General features: G+C 58.5%; 1 protein-coding gene, 1 long non-coding RNA gene and 1 other non-coding gene across 11 annotated transcripts in view; 2 read left to right on the top strand and 1 right to left on the bottom strand.

Annotated features, from left to right (window-relative positions):
* DPP9 (dipeptidyl peptidase 9) overlaps positions 1-18166 on the top strand; it is a 39463-nt gene extending 21297 nt beyond the window's left edge. For 6 of the 9 annotated variants that reach the window (XM_027586236.2, XM_027586233.2, XM_027586235.2 and 3 more), the window contains 11 exons: positions 593-770; positions 940-1102; positions 4377-4456; positions 7328-7480; positions 7952-8087; positions 9684-9829; positions 10802-10948; positions 11770-11922; positions 12586-12728; positions 14310-14421; positions 17125-18166. In XM_027586236.2, the coding sequence (XP_027442037.2) occupies positions 593-770; positions 940-1102; positions 4377-4456; positions 7328-7480; positions 7952-8087; positions 9684-9829; positions 10802-10948; positions 11770-11922; positions 12586-12728; positions 14310-14421; positions 17125-17217 (1504 nt within the window). In that variant the 3' untranslated portion in view covers positions 17218-18166. Of the gene's footprint in view, positions 1-592; positions 771-939; positions 1103-4376; positions 4457-7327; positions 7481-7951; positions 8088-9683; positions 9830-10801; positions 10949-11769; positions 11923-12041; positions 12177-12585; positions 12729-14309; positions 14422-17124 lie in introns of those variants that run through there. The other 3 variants (XM_027586239.2, XM_027586238.2, XM_027586237.2) reach the window with 3 other exon arrangements.
* On the top strand, positions 3652-3753 carry LOC113919076. The gene has a single exon (XR_003518811.1). It is a non-coding gene; the product is annotated as a U6 spliceosomal RNA (small nuclear RNA).
* Positions 5755-15023, bottom strand: LOC113918062. Its single transcript, XR_003518434.1, has 3 exons — positions 14670-15023; positions 6694-7145; positions 5755-6104 (listed from the first exon to the last, which is right to left on the bottom strand). It is a non-coding gene; the product is annotated as an uncharacterized LOC113918062 (long non-coding RNA).
* Positions 18167-18786: the final 620 nt, after the last annotated feature.

Here is an 18786-nt window from a genome sequence, read left to right as displayed (position 1 = left end):
AACATAATGACAAAAGAGCGCCCAAACAGGATTTTTTTTTTTTTTTTAAGTAATCTCTACACTAGTGTGGGTCTCACACTCGTGACCCTGAGATGAAGAGTTGCACTCTCCCCGACTGAGCCTGCCGGGCACCCCGCCTCCACCACCAACAGGATTTTTTTTTTTTTTTAAGTTGCTCTATGCTTCCATCCCAAATCCTTAAGGACTCATGTTGTTCAACAGAATAAACAATTTATTTCCCCCAAAGATAAAGAAAGAACATTGTTCATACAGAGCAAAACAGGAAGTGAAGAATCGTGTATGTGGCAGAAATCGCAAACGTTTTTGAAATGCCGCTCTAAGGTCTAATGACACAAGATGTTTCCAAAATAGTTGGGTTACAGATGTCTGTCACCCCTCTGGGCTCTCCTGAGGGCATGTGCTGGCCAGGAAACCTTTGTGTGCTATGGGCTTACTTGGTCAAGTGTAGACAATGTTGTCAAAGGAAGAATGGTTCTGGTCCCACGTAAGTTTGGGAAGAGACGTGTTGTCACCCAGCTTCCCCCCACTGGGCCCTGAGGCCCTCAGCTTCTCTCTCCTCTTGCTTTCTCAGCGCCTGGGCTATGTTTCTGGATCGGCCCCAGCAGCGGCTCCAGCTCGTCCTGCTACCCCCAGCCCTGTTCATCCCCACTACCGAGAATGAGGAGGAGCGGATGGCCTTCGCCAGAGCAGTGCCCAGGAATGTCCAGCCACATGTCGTGTATGAGGAAGTCACCGATGTGTGGATCAACGTAAGAGTGGGGAGCTGCCGGGTGTGCGCCGCCTGGGTACCCAGATCCCCAGCAGAGCGGGGCCAGGGAGGGCGGGAAGCCCCGGGGGGCTGGGTTTGTCCTCCACTTGAGTCCAGGCAACTGTCGGAGCCCCACCTTCTGACGCCTCTTCTCTCTTCTTCCCGGACAGGTTCATGATATCTTCTATCCGTTCCCCCAGTCAGAGGGAGAGGATGAGCTCTGCTTCATCCGTGCCAACGAGTGCAAGACTGGCTTCTGCCACTTGTACAAAGTCACCGCCATCTTAAAGCCCAGTGGCTACGACTGGAGTGAGCCTCTCAGCCCTGGGGAAGGTGAGCAAAGCCTGACTAACACCACTGCTCACCCAGTCAGCCATCTGTGGTTCAGTGCGTTACTTACTCACCGGCCCCGCCCTGTGACCAGTCCCATGAGGGAGGGGCAGGATCAAGAAAAAGCCAGCCTTTCCCGAACATCCTTCATGGCCTGGCAGGGGTTATTAGAGCCAACTGTTCATTCAGTCAGTGGTATCTATGTATAACGCTTACTATGCGCCAGGCCTGTCTCACCCCAGGGGTTGGCACACCACGGCCACGGATCAAATCTGGCCCACCACCTGTTTTTATAAATAAAGTTTTATTGGCACATGGTCACTCTCATTCATTTATGGAGTGTCTGTGGCTGATTTCATGCCACAATGACAGAGTTGAGTAGTGTGACGGTGGTGTGACATATATCTTGCAAAGCTGAGAATATTGGCTATCTGGTCCTTTATAGAAAAAGTGGCCAACCCCTGCTCTAGGTGCCAGGAGTATAATTATAAAAAGAGAAAGGAAAATCCCTGCTCTTATGGAACTCTCTAGTGGAAGAGATGGACAGTAATACAAAAACAATCGAGAGTAATGTTCATGGTGGCAGATGCAGCAGGATAAGAGGCTAGAGAGTGAGGGGCCTTCTTTCTAGCATGGGAGGTCAGGGATCATCTCTGGATAACGTGTTATGAAGCAGAGATCTGGAACAGGTGGCAGAGGCAGCCCCACAGATTCCAGGTTGAGGGCACAGCTTGTGCAAAGGTCTTGGGGCAGTAGCTGCCTGGTGTGTTGGAAGAGCAGTGAGGAAGCCCTTGTGGCTGGAGCAGAGTGAGTGAGGGGGAGACATGGGGGAGGGGTGGACAGAGGGGATGAGGCAGGTCGTGTGGGGTGTTGGGGCCTCAGGAAGGGCTTGGGCTTTTACCATTGATCTTGTATCATTTTAAAGCCATTCCTAGGGTTGCTGTGTGGAGTACAACCTGAGGGGCAAGGAGAGGTGACAGGGATGGGTCACGGCAGTAGGCTGGGCTAACGCAGGTGGATTTGATTCTGGATGAACTTTGACATCCGAGTCACCATGGTGTCCTGGTGGATTGGACGTAGGGTCGGAGAGAGAAAGAGGAAAGGCACAGGTGCATGGAGGGTTTTTGGATGGTCAGTGTGAGAAAGAAAGACTCTGGGAGGGGCAGTTTTAGGAGAGAAACGTCCATTTGGGGTTTGGATGTATTCACATTGCAGTGCCCCTGAGTGGCTGTGCTGTGTGGGCAGGTCTGCGTGCCCAGAGTGCCAGGGAGCAGAACACATCTGCAGTGGGCGTGTGGGTGTCCTCACAGATGGCCTCTCAGCCTCAGGACAGGAGGGAGCAGCACAGGCTGGGTCTGGGCGGGGAAGCAGTGTGGGCTGAGAGCCACCCCAGGGCCCCTCGGGCTCTCCCCGCAACTCTGCGGACCCCGAGCCGGCTTGTCCTCAGTGGGGGCGTCCCGGGCTCTGCAGGGCTGAGCAGTGTGCCCCTGACCCCCACCCACTCAGTGCCAGGAGCACCCGCGATCGTGACAGCCCTAGATGTCCTCAGACATCGCCCAGTGTCCCCCAGGGCCAGATCACCCCAGGGGAGCCTCACAGTTCAGAGGCAGCCCACAAACAAGCCTGAGGCAGTGCTACACAGGGCATGGAGACCGGAGAGCGCAAAGTGTCCAGGGGAGCCAAGCCGGGGGTCAGGAACAGGCAAAGCCACGAGCTGATGGGGGTCAAGTAAGATGGGGACAGAGGAGCGATTGCTGTCTCGGGGTGTTGTCAACCGCTGTCACCTGGGGTGTAACGCAGTCAGCATGGGCTGGCTAGGCCATCTCTGAGGTGGGTTTTCTGTGGCTGTCTTGGTGTTGTGCTCTCCCGTTTGTCTGTCTGTCTGACTTAGCCACCACCACCTAATCTCACCTCAGGAGACCTCACTTGGCACATCTTCGTTCCAGGCTCTGGTGGTCACTGGGTGGAGCTCACGGCAGGTGCCCCGGGGGCCCTCCAGCCTACGTGGTGGGTGCACCAGGTTTCCCATCCACGCTGCGTGGGCCCACCTGCCCTCCAGCTTGCCCTTCCTGTCATGTGGCTCAGGCTTGCTAGGCGACAGTTGGACGGCCGAGAAGGCGAGACCTTGGTCACTTTGGACCAAAAGGCATGAGTTCTTTAAAGGCGCCATCAGCGGGCCTGGGGGAGAGGGAGGAGGGTCAGGAGCCTGGAGGACCAGCGAGAAGTGGGGACAGCACTGGCAGGGGCAGTGTGTCCAGGCCACGTGAGGTGTCCTTCACAGTGGAGGGCCGCTCCAGAGAGGGCCGAGTGGGTGTGGTTGGCAGCCCCTCCCATGAGAGGTGCGGACTTGCACCAGGAAGGCTGTGGGAACGTGGCTGCAAGGGAGGGGGGGAGTGCATGGCCGGCCGGCCGCTGGGCGCACCGGGTCCTCCTGGAGGGGCAGGAGAATGGAGCAGAAGCAGGGCTGTTAATGGTGGCCACGTGCAGTTGTGCCCCCGACCCAGCACTTTCTGTAGGCGTGACCGAGAACGGCACCATAAAGATTTGAATGAGTGCTGTCCTCAGCAGCACACACATTAGAACTGGAAGGATACAGAGAAGATTAGCTGGGCCTCTGTGTCGACATGCAAATTTACGAGGCATTCCATGTTAAAAAAAAAAAAAAAAGATCCAAATGAGCGACCGATCGGCCGTGTTCTGCCTCCATGTGAGTGAGGGACACAGGAGGATCCCAGATTCAGCTGTGCCCAGAACAAAACAGCCATCACTCGTAAACTGTCTCAATAAATTTGTAACACACGCCAGCGGGCATCCCGTAGTTATTTACCTAGCGGAAATTCAAAAGTGAGATCTGCCCCCCAAAATCCAAAAAATCTGTCATAAAAACTCAGCCGAGCCTTTGCCTCAGCCAAAGCGTTTTAACCCAGATCTGGTTCTCCAGAATACGAACATGTGCTAAGAGGTCACAGGTCGCGAGCCCGGAAGTTGATGGTTTGGCCTCTGCAGGGTTCTAAGATCAGTGCGTCCAACACAGACGCAGCTGTCTGGTTCTCCCTGGGAGATGCCGGAACCTGTGCACAGGCCCCGTGGCCCGTGTGGGGGGTCCCCACTCCATCCCGTGTCTGAGGCTCAGCCAGCTCACTCTCGTCTCCCACCTGGCCCTGCTCGTGCAGGGCTCTGTGACAAGTTCGCTCAGGTGGAATTTGGCCTCAGGGCCTTTGAGTCCCCTTCACAGCTGCCTGGGGCCCCCTTCACCTCTTCCTTTCCTTACTTCCAGATGAATTTAAATGCCCCATCAAGGAGGAGATCGCGCTGACTAGCGGTGAATGGGAGGTTTTGGCAAGGCACGGCTCCAAGGTACCAGAATCTCTTTGCAACCCTCCCCACCCGCCCTGCACGCACGCCTGTATGCACACACGTGCCCAGACACGTGCGTACGCTCGCTCCAGCTTCTTTGCAGACCCCATGTGCCTGTGGCTTCTCTCTTCCCTCCTGGCTGCGCCTGCCTCCTGCTCTGCTCCACTCAGCTCCATCCACTGCTCCAGCATGCCCAGGGCCACAGGGCTCTGGTTCTGGCCAGCTGGAGACAAGCCCAGTCCGGGATGTGGGCGCTGCTCTGTGCACCTGTTGCATTCTGTTAGCCTTCTCCCGCTTATGAAACCACCTCTCCCTGGGAGAGCAGTTTACGGGACACTTTGCCTACGGTGGGATTTTCCTGCAGCTTCCAACCGGGGCCTGCCCCAACGTCTGTCCCCGGGAGGTTTGGGGACAAAGATGCAGCTGCAGAGACAAGTGGTGTACCTTCCACTCACCCAGATGCACCATCATAAAAACGTGGCAAGACTTGCCTCTGACCAAAGCTTCTTCACCAGGGTCCAGTTCTACAAAATTCCAAATTTTATGGAGAGAGCTCTTAATCAGACTTCCTGGATCCCTACCTCACACCAGCATAAATGCCTCCTGGACCAAAGACAGACATTAGAGATGTTAGCACGCATGCGTGCATTATAGAGCTGTTCACACAGTGGGAAGTAGTGGTCAGTACACACTTGAGTGAGCCCGAGAGGAGTGATACCGGTACGTACAGGTGGCACAGATACGGGCGTTGATGATAGCATAACCACACTGACGGATAGCCGGTCACTGACTTGGAAAGACGTCCCTATAAATTGTTGGAACAGAAGCAAGGTGTAAGATTTCACATTTCACCGCCTATTTGTAAGGCGAGTCGGAGGGTCGGGTACCAAAAGGTTAAAGGTTGCCTCCTCCTTTGCTGTGGTTGATTCTTGCTAAGAGGCACCCCTGGGCTCCCAGCCTAGCCCTGCCCCTCAGTGCTGGGTGCTTATGCTCCGTTCCCCATCTGTAAGATGGGACCCTCAGGGAGCTCTGATCTGTTCATCTTTATGGCAGAGTCTCTCCCCCTCAGCACTGCCCACATCAGGGCGTCCAGGGCACTATGGGACATCAGCAACCTCCCCAGCCCATCCATCCCAGGTGTGACAACCACAGATGTCCCCAGATGTTGCTAAATGTCCCCGGCAGGAGGGGGGGGGACTGCCCTGATGAGGACCTGCTTTAAAGGAACCCAAAGCCCCCAGCATAGCGTCTGGCCTACCTGCCAGCCCAAGTTCTCCCCCTTCTCCATCGCTGTGGGCCTTGCGGCGCTTGCACGCCTGGGTTTTTACCCAGACATTTAAAAAGCCACAGCAGCATTTAATTTAATTTTTATTTTTATCCTTAACTGAAGTCTCGTTGACAACACAGCAGCATGTTAAAGGTTACAAAGGGAAAGACTGGCTTCTCACGTCCCCTCCGGAGGCCGTGTGTGCTGGCAGGGTGCAGCTCTGAGCCGCCTGCACTATTTGGGGGCCTCGGGGCGGGGGGTCCAGGTGCCCCGGGAGCGCCTCCTTCGGGGTGTGCACCTTCTCACGTGGTCCTGGTGACAACGCTGGCAAGTGACTGCGTGTGGTGGGGGTTTTCCAGCGACATTCTGTTTCTAGGAAACCTGCATTTATTTTAAAAGGACGGCAGCAAAGGATACATCAGTGTTTGTTGTACAAACTGAACTGTTCTAAGTAACCCTACACTGGGGATCCCCCCTCACTCCTCACCCCACTCAGGCTCCCAAAGCCTCATCCCCTCGGAGGTGGCCGACCGCAGCGAAAACCCCGGCAGAGCGTTTTTGTATGCACACATCTCCACAGGACATTGGGGGGTTTTGTTTTGTTCTTCAAAGATTTATTTACTTAAGTCATCTTTGCGCCCAGCATTGAGCTCTAATCCATGACCCCAAGATCAGGAGTTGCATGCTCTGACTGAGCCAGCTGGGCGCCTCTCCACAGGACACTGTTTTAGGGGATTTGAAGGGGTTGGGTTTTTTTAGAAAATACGGTTTTATGTGGCTGCAGAGAAGTGTGCCATAATTTTGAAACCAGTTTGTCTTTTTGGACATTCAAGTCATCGCCTTTTTTTAATATTGAGAACACAGCGTGTTTGTCCTTCTACTTAAAGTCACCCCTTGAGCAGAGCCCTCAGGAACAGTTCCCTGGAGCATAATGCTGCATCAGAGAACACTCCTTCTTTAAGTGTTTTACCTCCATGTTGCCAGGTTGGCCCCGGAAAGGCAGAGTGGCTCTTCCAGTCAGTCCCCAGAGCAGGGTTCCTTCCTGTTCTTCCTGAGGCCTCGTCACTAAACATCACACTGGGGTCTGACGGGGCTTCACCCAGGAAGCAGGTGCCGCTTCTTAGCCTTGAGCACCTGGGTCAGAAGGGTGGGCTGACCTCTTGGGGACCAGGGCTGGGGGCTGATGGGCCCTCGGGCACAGGCCAGCCCCTCCCTCAGCCTCTGTCCTGGGCACTGTGCCCTCAGCTCTGCACTCGCAGCTCTGGGCATGCCCAGAAGGGGCCGTCTGGGGTTGGCGTTCCGATTTCAAGTCCTACCAGAGGACATGCAGTGAGCTCAGATTGCTGTCCTCTCCTGCCCCACCAGGTCTGCGAGGCACTTCTCTCCCAGCTAGCTCTTTTCCGGCCGGTGGGCTAAAGCCAGCTAGGGAGAGAACAAACATCCCGGGCACATAACTCTGGGCCCTCCCTGTGGGGGCAGGGAGAAGGGCCTGGATCTCTCTGCTACGCATCAGCCCCCTCCCTCAGCCACCGTGGGAGCAAAGGCACGGGAAGTCCAAGGCCCGGCCTGGGGCTGCTTCACAAGGCGCCCCTGTGCCCCCACAGATCTGGGTCAACGAGGAGACGAAGCTGGTGTACTTCCAAGGTACAAAGGACACGCCCCTGGAGCACCACCTCTATGTGGTCAGCTATGAGTCGGCGGGCGAGATCGTGCGCCTTACCACACCCGGCTTCTCCCACAGCTGCTCCATGAGCCAGGTGGGCACTCCCTAGATGTGCCGGATGGCACCATTAGGGCACCCAGCCTTAGCCTGTCAGAACGATCTAGAATGTCAGGCAGTGAATGTGCCCAGGGCTACTTCCAGTCCAGGGCAAGCATTTGGTAGCAGTCCGTGGGCTGTAGAACCAGCAACGTGAGCAGGCTCTAGCATCAGAAGGATCTGGGTATGACCCTAGGTCGGTCAGTTACCACCGGGGAAGTGGCGGGGGTAGGGGGGTCCCTGGCCAGGGGACAGATTCCTCTTGGCTTCAGTTTGCTTATCTGTGAAATGGGGGTGATGGTAATAGCACCCACCTCATGTGAGTGGAAGAGTTTTAAAGTTTAAACAAGTGAGCACACAGGGCAGAGACAGTAGATGGGTTGTGACGGGGGCAGAGGGAGCCAAAGCGGACTGGGAGGTCGGGAAGGACACACATCATGCAGTGTTCAGCGCCCCATCCTGCCTACAGAACTTCGACATGTTCATCAGCCACTACAGCAGCGTGGGCACCCCACCCTGCGTGCACGTCTATAAGCTGAGCGGCCCCGATGATGACCCTCTGCACAAGCAGCCCCACTTCTGGGCCAGCATGATGGAGGCGGCCAGTGAGTAGCCCCACATCCCTGGGGACCTTGACCAAGTCTCCCCCCGCATCCCCGGCAGCCTTGGCTTGCCTATCTGTAAAATGAGATGCGGCCCTGTTAAATAACACTGGCGAGAGGGGGCTGTTCTGGCAGCTTCGAGGCAGCAAGTGGCCCCGGGGGCCCGAAGAGCTCATCACTGGGCATCACCAGCGGCCCCACCTCTCCTGTGGGCCCTGCCCCCTGGGCCTGTCTCTAATTTCTGCGCTGTGGTTAGGGACAGCACGGCACAGAGCGACCAGCTGTCAGACATGGGGAGTCCCTGCGGGGGCGTTCTCATCCTTGGGTGGCTGTCTCGAGGGGCATCTGCGCAGGGCACACATCCCGATGCCTTTGTTTGTGGAAGGAGCTGGGGCATCAGGCAGGAGTGCAGCCTCGGGGAACAGAGGCAACTTTCCAGTTTGCCCAAGAGCCTGAAGGGTGGCCAGAACTCTGCTCAGGTGGCCCCAGATTCATTGCTGGCTGCAGAACCATAGGCAAGTCAGTCAGTCTCTCTCAAATGTGTCCTCTATGAAACGGTCTCATGGCAGGCAGTCCATAGGATGGAAACCGAACACTCTGGACAGCGCCTAGCCCATGGGAATCACACACTAAAAAGGACGCCCTTCCCTGACCCCAGATTTGCCACTTGCTGAATTTCCAGAACACTCTAGGAAATAATGCCTGGCGTTTGTGGGGTGTCTTGTGGGCTGGAAAGCATCTTGTTACATTGTCACCCTCTGAGACCCAGTAGAAGTCTCCAGCCAGTAGCTCACTCAGTCTATGACTCTCCCCACATCACCGCAGGACCTGATAGAGCAGGAACCCTGGGCCTGGTGTTACAGATGAAACCAAGGGAAGGGTGGGTCCTACCGAGACACCCAGCACAGCAAGGGGGACAGCAGTGGGAAGTCCTGGGTCCTGGTGCCCAGCCCTGGGCTTGCAGGCAGGTGGACTGAGGCACCGCGTCCAGAAATGCCCAGACTTGCCATGTTTGCAGCCCACCTCCATGAGAAGCGGGCAAACACGGTCTGTGCACCCAGCCCGGCCACGCCCGGTCATTTAGGGACTGTCCATGGCCACACCGGGGCCGAGACAGCCAAGCCGTGTAGTTAAGACACAGAGACAGAAGTACTCACCGTCTGACCCTTTACAGAACCTACGTGACAATTGACTTATTTCCTTTTTAAATTGACTTCCTCTATTTACCTAAAACTTTCAAGGTAATCATAAAGAAAGATGTTTGCCTCACTGTCATGATTGGCAAACCAGTGGTGCTTGGCAAAGGTGAAAATCAGGGGCAGACAATAGCAGAGGCATGGCCATCCCCGTTGGAGATCAGATCAGCAAGTGTCGGGGGCTCTGGGGGACCGCAGCCTGCCACGCGCACACTCATGGGACCAAGCGTCCTTTGTGGCCCTTGGATTCTGATGTAAACCATCAGGAAGCACAGAAGACAGGGTGCCTCCCACCCTCCCTCCACAGCCGAGGGCCAGGCAGTGGCGCCTGGGCTTCATTCAGCCAGATGTGCTTCCCTGGCGCCCTCTGGCCCGAAAAGCCACAGCTGCTCTGTCTCTGCAGGCTGCCCCCCGGATTACGTGCCCCCGGAAATCTTCCATTTCCACACGCGGTCAGACGTGCGGCTCTACGGCATGATCTACAAGCCCCACGCTGTGCAGCCAGGGAAGAAGCACCCCACTGTCCTCTTTGTGTATGGAGGCCCCCAGGTGGGTGTCAGCCCTGCTCCCCACACCCCCTTCCTTCACACCAGGATTTGGGTGCCAGCTAGGCCAGAAGGAGGGTTCATGCAAGGGGGCCGCAGCCCCACTGACCACACAGGGTTCTTGGGGGCCCTTGCCCCCCTGCCTCTGGGTCTCTGTACACCCCACCCTCTCATACAACTCCCTGCCCCCTTCCCCTGCTGATGCTCCCTTGTCCCTCTGGGAAACCCCCCTGACCCCCAGGTGTCTGTCTGGTCCACCTGCCCAGCAGTGACCCGCTGTCACCCCTAGTCACCTGCTTGGGGACAGAGGTAGCCATGGGCCCTGGGCCCAGTTCTCTGAGAAGGGGACAAGACAGGTCCAGGCAGGCAGATGGGCATTGGGGTCCATCCAAGATGGCAGTTTCTCACCTGGGGGTATTCTGTCCCCCAGGGAACACTTGGTCATGTCCAGGGACATTTGTAGCCATCACAGCTATGGTGGGGGCCTGGGACAGTCAACGCCCTGCAGTACCTGACATGGCCCTCCCATGGCAGAGACTGATAAAGCTGCAAACGTCAGTAGAGCCAAAGTGAGGAACTGGGTTGAGTCAAGTTACTCCGAGAACACCACCAGTTTTTGTCTGTTTTTAGAGAAAACTGCAGGTAGAAAGGGGGCAGAATGTGGCTGAAAATATCAGGGAGTGATTCCAGGGTAGGGCTTCGGCAGAGGCCCTGGCTGAGGAGGGAGCCCATCCTAAGCACAAGCCTGGTGCAGAGTGGGCCCCTGCCTGACCTTCTACTTCCCCGTGGCTAGAACCCTTTCAGAGCCATCTGCAGCCTCCACAGTAAAGTGCAGGAGCTTTGGTGAGGCTGTAAGACCCCCGGCCCCATCCATCTGGCCCCTGGCCCATCCAGCCCCTCCTGCCTGGTATCTCACACTGGACTCCTTGCCACTCGTCCTAAAGCTCCACGTCCCCTCCTTGCTCTCCCGTCACAGGTGCAGCTGGTGAATAACTCCTTCAAAGGAATCAAGTATTTGCGGCTCAACACACTGGCATCCCTGGGCTACGCCGTGGTCGTGATCGATGGCAGGGGCTCGTGTCAGCGAGGGCTTCGGTTCGAAGGGGCCCTGAAAAACCAAATGGTAACATCTCTCCACAGTTTCTCTGAGCCTTTCCTGTGTGGTGAGGGCAGCCCTGGGGCTCGGGGGCAGCTCTGGAACACCTCCTCAGGGCCAGTCCCGGCCAGGATGCCAGGCATAAAAGTAGGGTAGCCTTTTGGAGCCAAGGAGAATGTCCACTCTGATGCTGTGCTCTGAGCCACACCCCATGGGGAGACAGGTATCCACACATCCCACCTGGTGCCTAAGGCCCAGATGAGCCAAACGTGTCAGTATGGGCCCTGTCAGCAGGAAGTCCCAATGGCTGGAACAGACAGGGACTGGTGGCTGTAGAAGTGGTGCTAATGGTGGTGATGGTGGTGGTGAGGATGGAGACAGTGGTGGTGATGGTGGCAGAGGTGATGAGGATGGAGCTGATGGTGCTCGTGGTGGGCATGGTGGTGGTGATGAAGATGGAGGTGATGGTGGTGGTGGCGGTGAGGATGAAGACGGTAATGACACCTGCTGTTCATCGAGCCTCAGCCTGTGCCCAGCCTCTGAGTGCGGGACAGTCGCCACCTCGCCCACTGTAAAGTGGCCCTGTTCAAGTGGACGTCCTGTTTTAGGGATGAGGAAACTGAGGCCCAGAAGGGGAGATGGGGCTTTCTCCGGGTCAGCCAGGAGGTGGCAGGTGGGGTCGGTGCCCTGCTCGTCTGGCCACCGCCCCCCGGGAGCAGGTTGGAACAGGGTCTGGAGAGAGGGGGAGCTTCCCGAGAGCTGCTTCTGGTCCGCGAGGGACAGAGGTGGGACAGCAGGGCACGCACATGGAAGGAAAACTCTGAGAGGTGCCCGGCCTCGTCCCTCAGGGCCAGGTGGAGATCGAGGACCAGGTGGAGGGCTTGCAGTTTGTGGCCGAGAAGTACAGTTTCATCGACCTGAGCCGAGTTGCCATCCATGGGTGGTCGTACGGAGGCTTCCTCTCGCTCATGGGGCTGATCCATAAGCCCCAAGTGTTCAAGGTGGGTCCCGCCCCGTCCCCCCTCCTGGTTGCGGGCACCCGCCTGTGCCCCTCGGAGCCCGCCCCCCCTGGAGAGGCATCTCGGCAGGGGCCTTGCCACGTGGCTGTTTCTCCCCGCAGCAGCCCCGTGGGGCCGAGCCCCCCTCCTCATTGCCCGCCACTGCTGACCCCAGGATGGCATCCGGCTGCACAAAACCCCGCCAGCAGCTCTCTGTGGGAGGCTGAGCCCGGGACCCCGGCCTCGGATGGGCAGAGGTGGGGCATGGTGTGAAGAGCGTCGGGGGAGGGGCCCCCAGGCCGGCGGCACTGTCAGGGCACCGCGGGGCGGCGATGAGGAGGAGGAGGCAGGAAGGCAGTGGGGCCAGGGAGGGGCCGATCCCGGCCTGAACGCCCTCGTTCAGCTCACCCGCCCTCCCTCGACAACGCACGATCCACGGGGGACACACGGTCTGAGGGCCCCTCCCCTGCCAGCCCCCCCGTGTGCATGCCCGCTCCTCACATCCTTCCGGGGGAGGCCCCGGGACAGCCGGCAGGCAAGCGAGGGCTCCTGAGACCTGACCCATGTATGTGTGTCTCTCTCTCCTCTCCTCTCTCTCTCTCTCTCTCTCTCTCTCTCTCTCTGTCTCTGTCTCCCTGACCCCGCTCTGTCCACTGTGGCCCTCAGGTGGCCATCGCGGGCGCCCCGGTCACCGTCTGGATGGCTTATGACACAGGGTACACCGAGCGCTACATGGATGTCCCAGAGAACAACCAGCTTGGCTACGAGGCGGGTTCTGTAGCTCTGCACGTGGAGAAGCTGCCCAATGAGTAAGGCCCTCACCCGCCCCAGCCTTCTGGGTCACCGCGGCCCCCATTTCTCTCCCGCCACCCCTCCCGGGCCCCTGCCATTTCTGTCCGGGATGCTCCCCCCGCCCCGCCCCGGCGCCGGCTGTCGGCGAGGCTGGGCGTCCGCGGCGGCCCCCCGCATCAGCGCTGTACTCCTGTGGCCTCCGCACCTCCCTCTCTGCGGCCGCCTCACACCCCGAGGCCTTCCCTTCTCACTGCTCCTCACAGAAGCAGGCCAACACCAGGCTGCCCTGTGAGGGAGGAGGCCTCGGCCCTGCCCTCAGAATGATGGAAAGAAGGCTCTAGAGTCACACTGCTTGGCACATGCAGGCTTCCCTCACTCCCCAAGCATGTGTCCAGCTGTGGGGCTGTCGGTTGGTCTTGAATCCGATCAGCCTCAGTTTTGTGGGATTTGACATGCGGTGGTTCGGGACACAGGTCCACGTGGTTGTAACATCCGGGGCCGTGGGACCAGCTTAGGCATACCGTGTCATGCTTCGGTATCGGCCTTTTTCTCTGTGGGGGGGAATGGTGTTGCCGCCCTCTGGTGTGGCTCCATCTGCTGAATGACTTCCCAGGGCCCACGCCTTTCGTGCTAGGCTCCCGATGCAGGCTGACCCCGCCTGGGCCCCTCTCCTGCTGAGGCTGCTCTCCGTGGTCTGGAGTGTGGGCCGGGCTCCCTGGGGACAGCCAAACTCGAAACCCAGGGCTCTGGGCTGTGCCGTCCGGTCCGGGAGCCAGGAGCCCTATGTGGCCCCTGAATTTCAGTTCATGTTGGTTCACAGCCACTGACAGAACATTTCCATCGAGACAGACACAGACTGTGTGGTGGTTGTCAGGGGGCCGCAGGAGACTGCTAATGTCGGGGGGCTCTGCTGGAACCGGATAGACGCGGTGGTCCACAACACTGTGAATCCACCAAATGCCCCTGAATCGTTCAGTTTGAAATGAGGGGTTTTTAGGTTATGTGAATTTCACCTCAATAAATTATTTTTAAAAATCAAACTTTTAGGGGCGCCTGGGTGGCTCGGTCGGTTAAGTGTCTGACTCTTGATTTCGGCTCAAGTCGTGATCCTCGGGGTCGTGAGATCGAGCCCTGCGTGGGGCTCCACACTGGGCATAGAGCCTACTCAAGGCTCTCTCCCTCTCCCTCTGCCCTCCCCATCCTTGCCTGCATTGCACTCTCTCTTAAAAAAAAAAAAAAATCTAATTTTTAAAAACTACAGTTCCTCGGCCACTCTTCCCACATTTTAAGTGCTCAGTAGCCACATGTGGTGATGATTGTGATGACTGCATTGGGTGGGGCAGGTCTAGAACATTCCATCATCCCACAGTGCCGGGGGGCAGCACTGCTCTCTAGAAGCTTCCCTGTGGTTCAGGGCATACTACACACAGTGCGCCCACCCGCCGCTCCCCTCCTTGCCTGGAAGTGGGGAGTCCCCAGACCTGCTTGTCGCACCCCCGGCTTTCGGGCTTTCGGTTCTGCCACCGAGGGCTGCTGAGCTGGCGCTGGGCGGGAGCAGAGGGTCCCTCCTCAGACCCTCACCCAACCTTGTCTTCCAGGCCCAACCGCCTGCTCATCCTGCATGGCTTCCTGGATGAGAACGTGCACTTTTTCCACACAAACTTCCTCGTCTCCCAGCTGATCCGAGCCGGAAAACCTTACCAGCTCCAGGTGGGTGGCGCCTCCCCAGGAGCCCGCAGGGTGGGCAGGGCAGAGTCACTTGCTGCTGCGCTGGCCCCCAAGGCAGGGCTCCCCCCACCAGCTGCCTCCACCCCTCCCCGGGCCCCCCATGGCCCCACATCCAGTCAGCAGTCATGGACTGATCTGCACCCTGAGGGGACAGGCCAGCACACCCCCGCAGCTCTGCCTGGTGGAGGCAGGTCAGGGTTAAGGAATTTATCGCGCCCACGCCATTTTACCTTAAACCAAGAAATTTGCCTGGAAGGAAGGTACAGGACGCTGAAAGCATCTCAGGGTGACTGGGTTCAGAGAAGAGTTCCCTGGAGGAGGTGACATTGAAGGATGCTGGAGAGTGGAGGTGTGGGAGAATGCGGGGTTAGACACCAGGCACGGGGAAGTGTCTGGGGCCTCTCCTGGGCCTGGAGACCAGGGTGGTTGGAGTAAGCGGTTGAGGAGTTGGGGGCAAAGGCGGGGCGATGGGCAGGGTGCCACCAGCTCGGGCGAGGGGTGGGGTGTTGGGCAAGGGGCGTGGCTTCCATGTAAGGGGGCGGGTCTTGTCAGTGAGAAGTGGGGCCTTGGTGATGAGCCAGGCTTCTGAGAGGGCAGGGGTTGGAGGTGAGGGGTGGGGCGTTAGTGGCGAAGGGCAGGGCTTCAGCGGCAGGGGCGGGGCTTGGGTGAGGGGCGGGGCTCGGCTGGATTTCCTTCAAAGGGTGACGTGCGTGGGCCCGCCTCCCTTGGGACCCCCTCCCTACGGGGGCCCACGGGAGCCAGTGGGATGTGAGCCATAGTCAGTCGTCCTAGCAGGAAAGGGGCCGGCCAAGCGAGAGAGGTAAGAGGGGCGGGTTTAATCACGTGCTGCCACCCCCGGTGTTTCTGCCTCCCAGAAGCCTCCACACGCTCGGTCCTCAGGGGAGCGCCATGTTGCCATTCGACAGATCGAGAAACTGAGGGTCGCAGGGGAGGAGGGACAGGCCTCAGGGACCTGTGGCTGAGCATGCCTTTCCGGACAGGGCAGGAGGGAGGACATGATCCTCACAGACAGGCCAGAGGCAGCTGCAGATCAGGGTGAGGCAGGGCGGCATGGAACCTCACACAGCCCTGACGAGTGCGAAATCCTGCTCCGCAGGTGGCCATAGGCTGTAGGTCCATTAACCCCGGGCCTTTCCTCCTCTCCTCGTCTGTGACATGGGCAGGATAACTCCTGCCTGCCAGTGAGATTTCAAGGGCCAAATGGCTCGTCTTGGGAGAGCGTTTGGCACACAGGGTGGGCCTGGCGTCCTGTGGCCCTGCCTCCCCATGAGAAGTTGTGGGCGAGGTGAGATCCTCTGTTGGGGGTGGGAGCAGGAATGCGTGTGAGGAAGGTGGGGGCGGACCCCGTCTTTTGTTTCAGGTCCCCTGGAGCAGATGGACTGGGAGGCTGGTGGTCTCCGGTCCTCCTTGTTCACATGGCACCCTTGTAGACCAGGCCCTGGCCTGAGGGCTGAGAGCACAGCAGGGAACCTCACAGACTCTCTCCCTGCCCTCACAGCCAAAAGGAGGAAGAAGTAACCAGGCAGCCAGACCCAGGGTGGTGTGAGAGGTCTGTCCCTGGCAGTGCTGGTGCCCAAAGTGGGGAGAAGTGAGGTCCTGCAGCAGGAGACAGGGTCTTGATGCCAGACTGGCAGGTCCTTGCAGGGTTCTGCACTGGGGACTGTATGATTAGACTTGTGCTTCATCCAGGGATGGATTAAAGAAGGCAAGGGAGAAGGAGGAGAGACCTGTGGGCACTTGGATGTATTCCAGAGTAGTGAACTGGGGCAGTGGCTGTGGGCCTGGAGAGGAAGGAATGGTTTAGTTCACAAACCCATCTTGCTGGCAGGGAGAGGTGAGGAATGGGCCCCCTGGCCCTGGTACAAGCCAGCTCCACCCAGCTTGAGACCAGAGTTGGGTACTTTGGGAGAGTGTGCAGCAGATTTCAAGCCTGTCCCCCCAGCCCCCAGGGTCTATCTGAGACCTGCTAGGGTGCCAGAGCCCTCCTTTCATGGTCAGAGGGAAGACCTAAGCTGTCACCGTCACCCAAGGGCCTGGTCGTCAGCTCAGCCAGGTCTCAGGGACTGGCCCTTGGCACCGCTCCTCTCTGGGGATAATGCCCCCCTCAGGTGGTGGGAGAGAACCCAGAAAACACTTGACAGAACCCAGGGTGGGAGGCCTGTCGTGGGAGCCATGGCATGTGCAGTCCTCATGTGGCCTTTTAGTCGAAAGCAAGTGGCTCCAGTGAACAGTACCAAAGGTCCCAAAGGTTTGATGCACTGCCCCCTCCACTGACGTGGGTTCATTGCACCTCTGCAGGTGTGAGGGACAGCTCCTAGCTTGCGGGCAGAGAGGCAGTCCCTCGAATGTGCCATTCTGAATGTGCACGTGCTCTGTGTTTGAGAGACGAACTTGGCCAACCTTCGAAAAGGCCTGGAGAGGTCCAGATTCTTCCTCCGGTTTTGGAGGCGGGTGGCTGCGGTCAGGGAGGTTGTCACTTGCCCAGAGTGCACAGCAAGCCAGTCGGGGGCAGAGAGGATTTGGAACCCAGGTCCACCACCCAGGAGCCGCCCTGAGCTGGGGGGCGGGGGGCGGGGGGTGGGGGTGGGGACAGGATGCCTGGCTGGCGACCGCCTGGGGCAGGGTCCCTCTGTGTCACCAGCCCTGTCTTCTCTGTCCACCCAGATCTACCCTAACGAGAGACACAGTATCCGCTGCCCGGAGTCCGGCGAGCACTATGAAGTCACGCTGCTGCACTTTCTACAGGAATACCTCTGAGCCCCCGCCGCCCGGGGCCTGCACATTCAGAGCACAAGTGGCTTCACCGCCGCCGCCGCCGCCGCCGCCACTGGAGGGAGCAGGCGGGAGGGCCCGAGTGGCCCCCGCAGACCCCGCGCGGCGCCTCCTCCCACCGCCCCCGCTGGACAGCCCCCCTCCGCCTGGAGCCTCAGCCTTCGCTGCCCCCACGACTTTCTCCTTTTTGTAATGCTCCTGGGTTTTTTGCCGCTGCTTCTCGGTTGCCAGGACGGAGAGATGAGGCCCACATCCAAGAAGCACTTCCTCAAGCCATCCCCACCCCTCAACGTTGCCCGGGAGCTGGAGCCTCAACTCCACCGGGAACCCAAACCGGGCGGGGCCCGGCCTCCTCCCCGCCCTGCCGCACACCGGCCGCACAGAAGCATGCGTTTGCCTTTCCTTCCAGACCCGCCCACTTCATAGTGTGTTTTGTTTGGGGGGCCGTTTTTGATGATTATTTAAAAGACAAAGCAAAGGGTGCCTAAACCTAGAATGGGGTCCGCCGCCGGGCCGCGGAGTTCTACCCAGTCAGCACCCGCGCGGGGGTGGGTAGACGGGGCTTCTTCCAAGCCCGGGCACGGGGGTGGTGCGCAGCGGGCGGGGAGCCTCCCGCCCTCCCCGGAGCTCTCAGGCCGGCTCTGAAGCAAGCGCGCGGCCCCGCTCTCCGCCCGCGCACACCCGGGGCTCCAGCCTTGGGAGCGGACCCTTCCCCGCCTCAGGGTTATCCTTACTTCTTCCTTTTCCTCCCTGCCAAGTGTTCTGCCAGGGGCGGGCAAGAAGAAAAAAGAAGCAAAAACAAACAAAAAACACCCCACCAGAAACGAACCACCTCTACATATTATGGAAAGAAAATATTTTTGTCGATTCTTATTCTTTTATAATTATGTGTGTAAGAAGTGGACTCAGTAAACGATTCCAGATTGGAAGCGCAGCCGCCTGCCTGAGGTTCCTTCCAAGCCTGGGGCCGGGGCTGGGGGCTCCTCCGACGGGGGCGGGGGGGGGGGTGCTGCTGGGCGGTGCCCCGCTCCTCATCAGACGGGTCCCAGGGAGGACCGCCCCGGGGTCCTGATGCAGCCCCTGTTTGTACCCCAGGGACCCAGCCCAGGGTGTCCCGGACGGCCCCGTCCGCCCGCAGGCTTCCTCAGGGCAGCAGTAGCTGCCAGGGTGCACGTCCTTCTGGCCCGTTACTCTGCCCCGGATGCCTTCACTTATTATTGGTATCTGTGCTTGGCCAGAGGCTTGACTCCGTGGTTCAGGAATCAAAGGAGGGCAGGCCATTCCCCTTTTCCCGTTGTCCCAGCAGCCGAGACCTAGGGAGACCAGAGGCTGCCTGAGCAGATGGCTCTCTGGTAACTTAAGTCCCTAACAGCAGGATGGCCTCTCCTGGCACCTTCACCCTCCCCATACTTGGGGAAGTCCCACTTTTATTTTTAAGGGCTTAACAAGTAAAACGGTAGTGCAAAAGGATACAAAGAGAAAAGACGCCTTCCCTCCAGAGAGGTGATCACCTCCCAGTCTCTTTTTTTTAAATTTTATTATGTTATGTTAGTC

Source organism: Zalophus californianus, chromosome 1 (genome assembly GCF_009762305.2).
Source record: "Zalophus californianus isolate mZalCal1 chromosome 1, mZalCal1.pri.v2, whole genome shotgun sequence".
In the NCBI taxonomy this organism is placed as follows: Eukaryota; Metazoa; Chordata; class Mammalia; order Carnivora; family Otariidae; genus Zalophus; species Zalophus californianus.
This window is presented reverse-complemented; position numbering and strand designations above follow the sequence as displayed.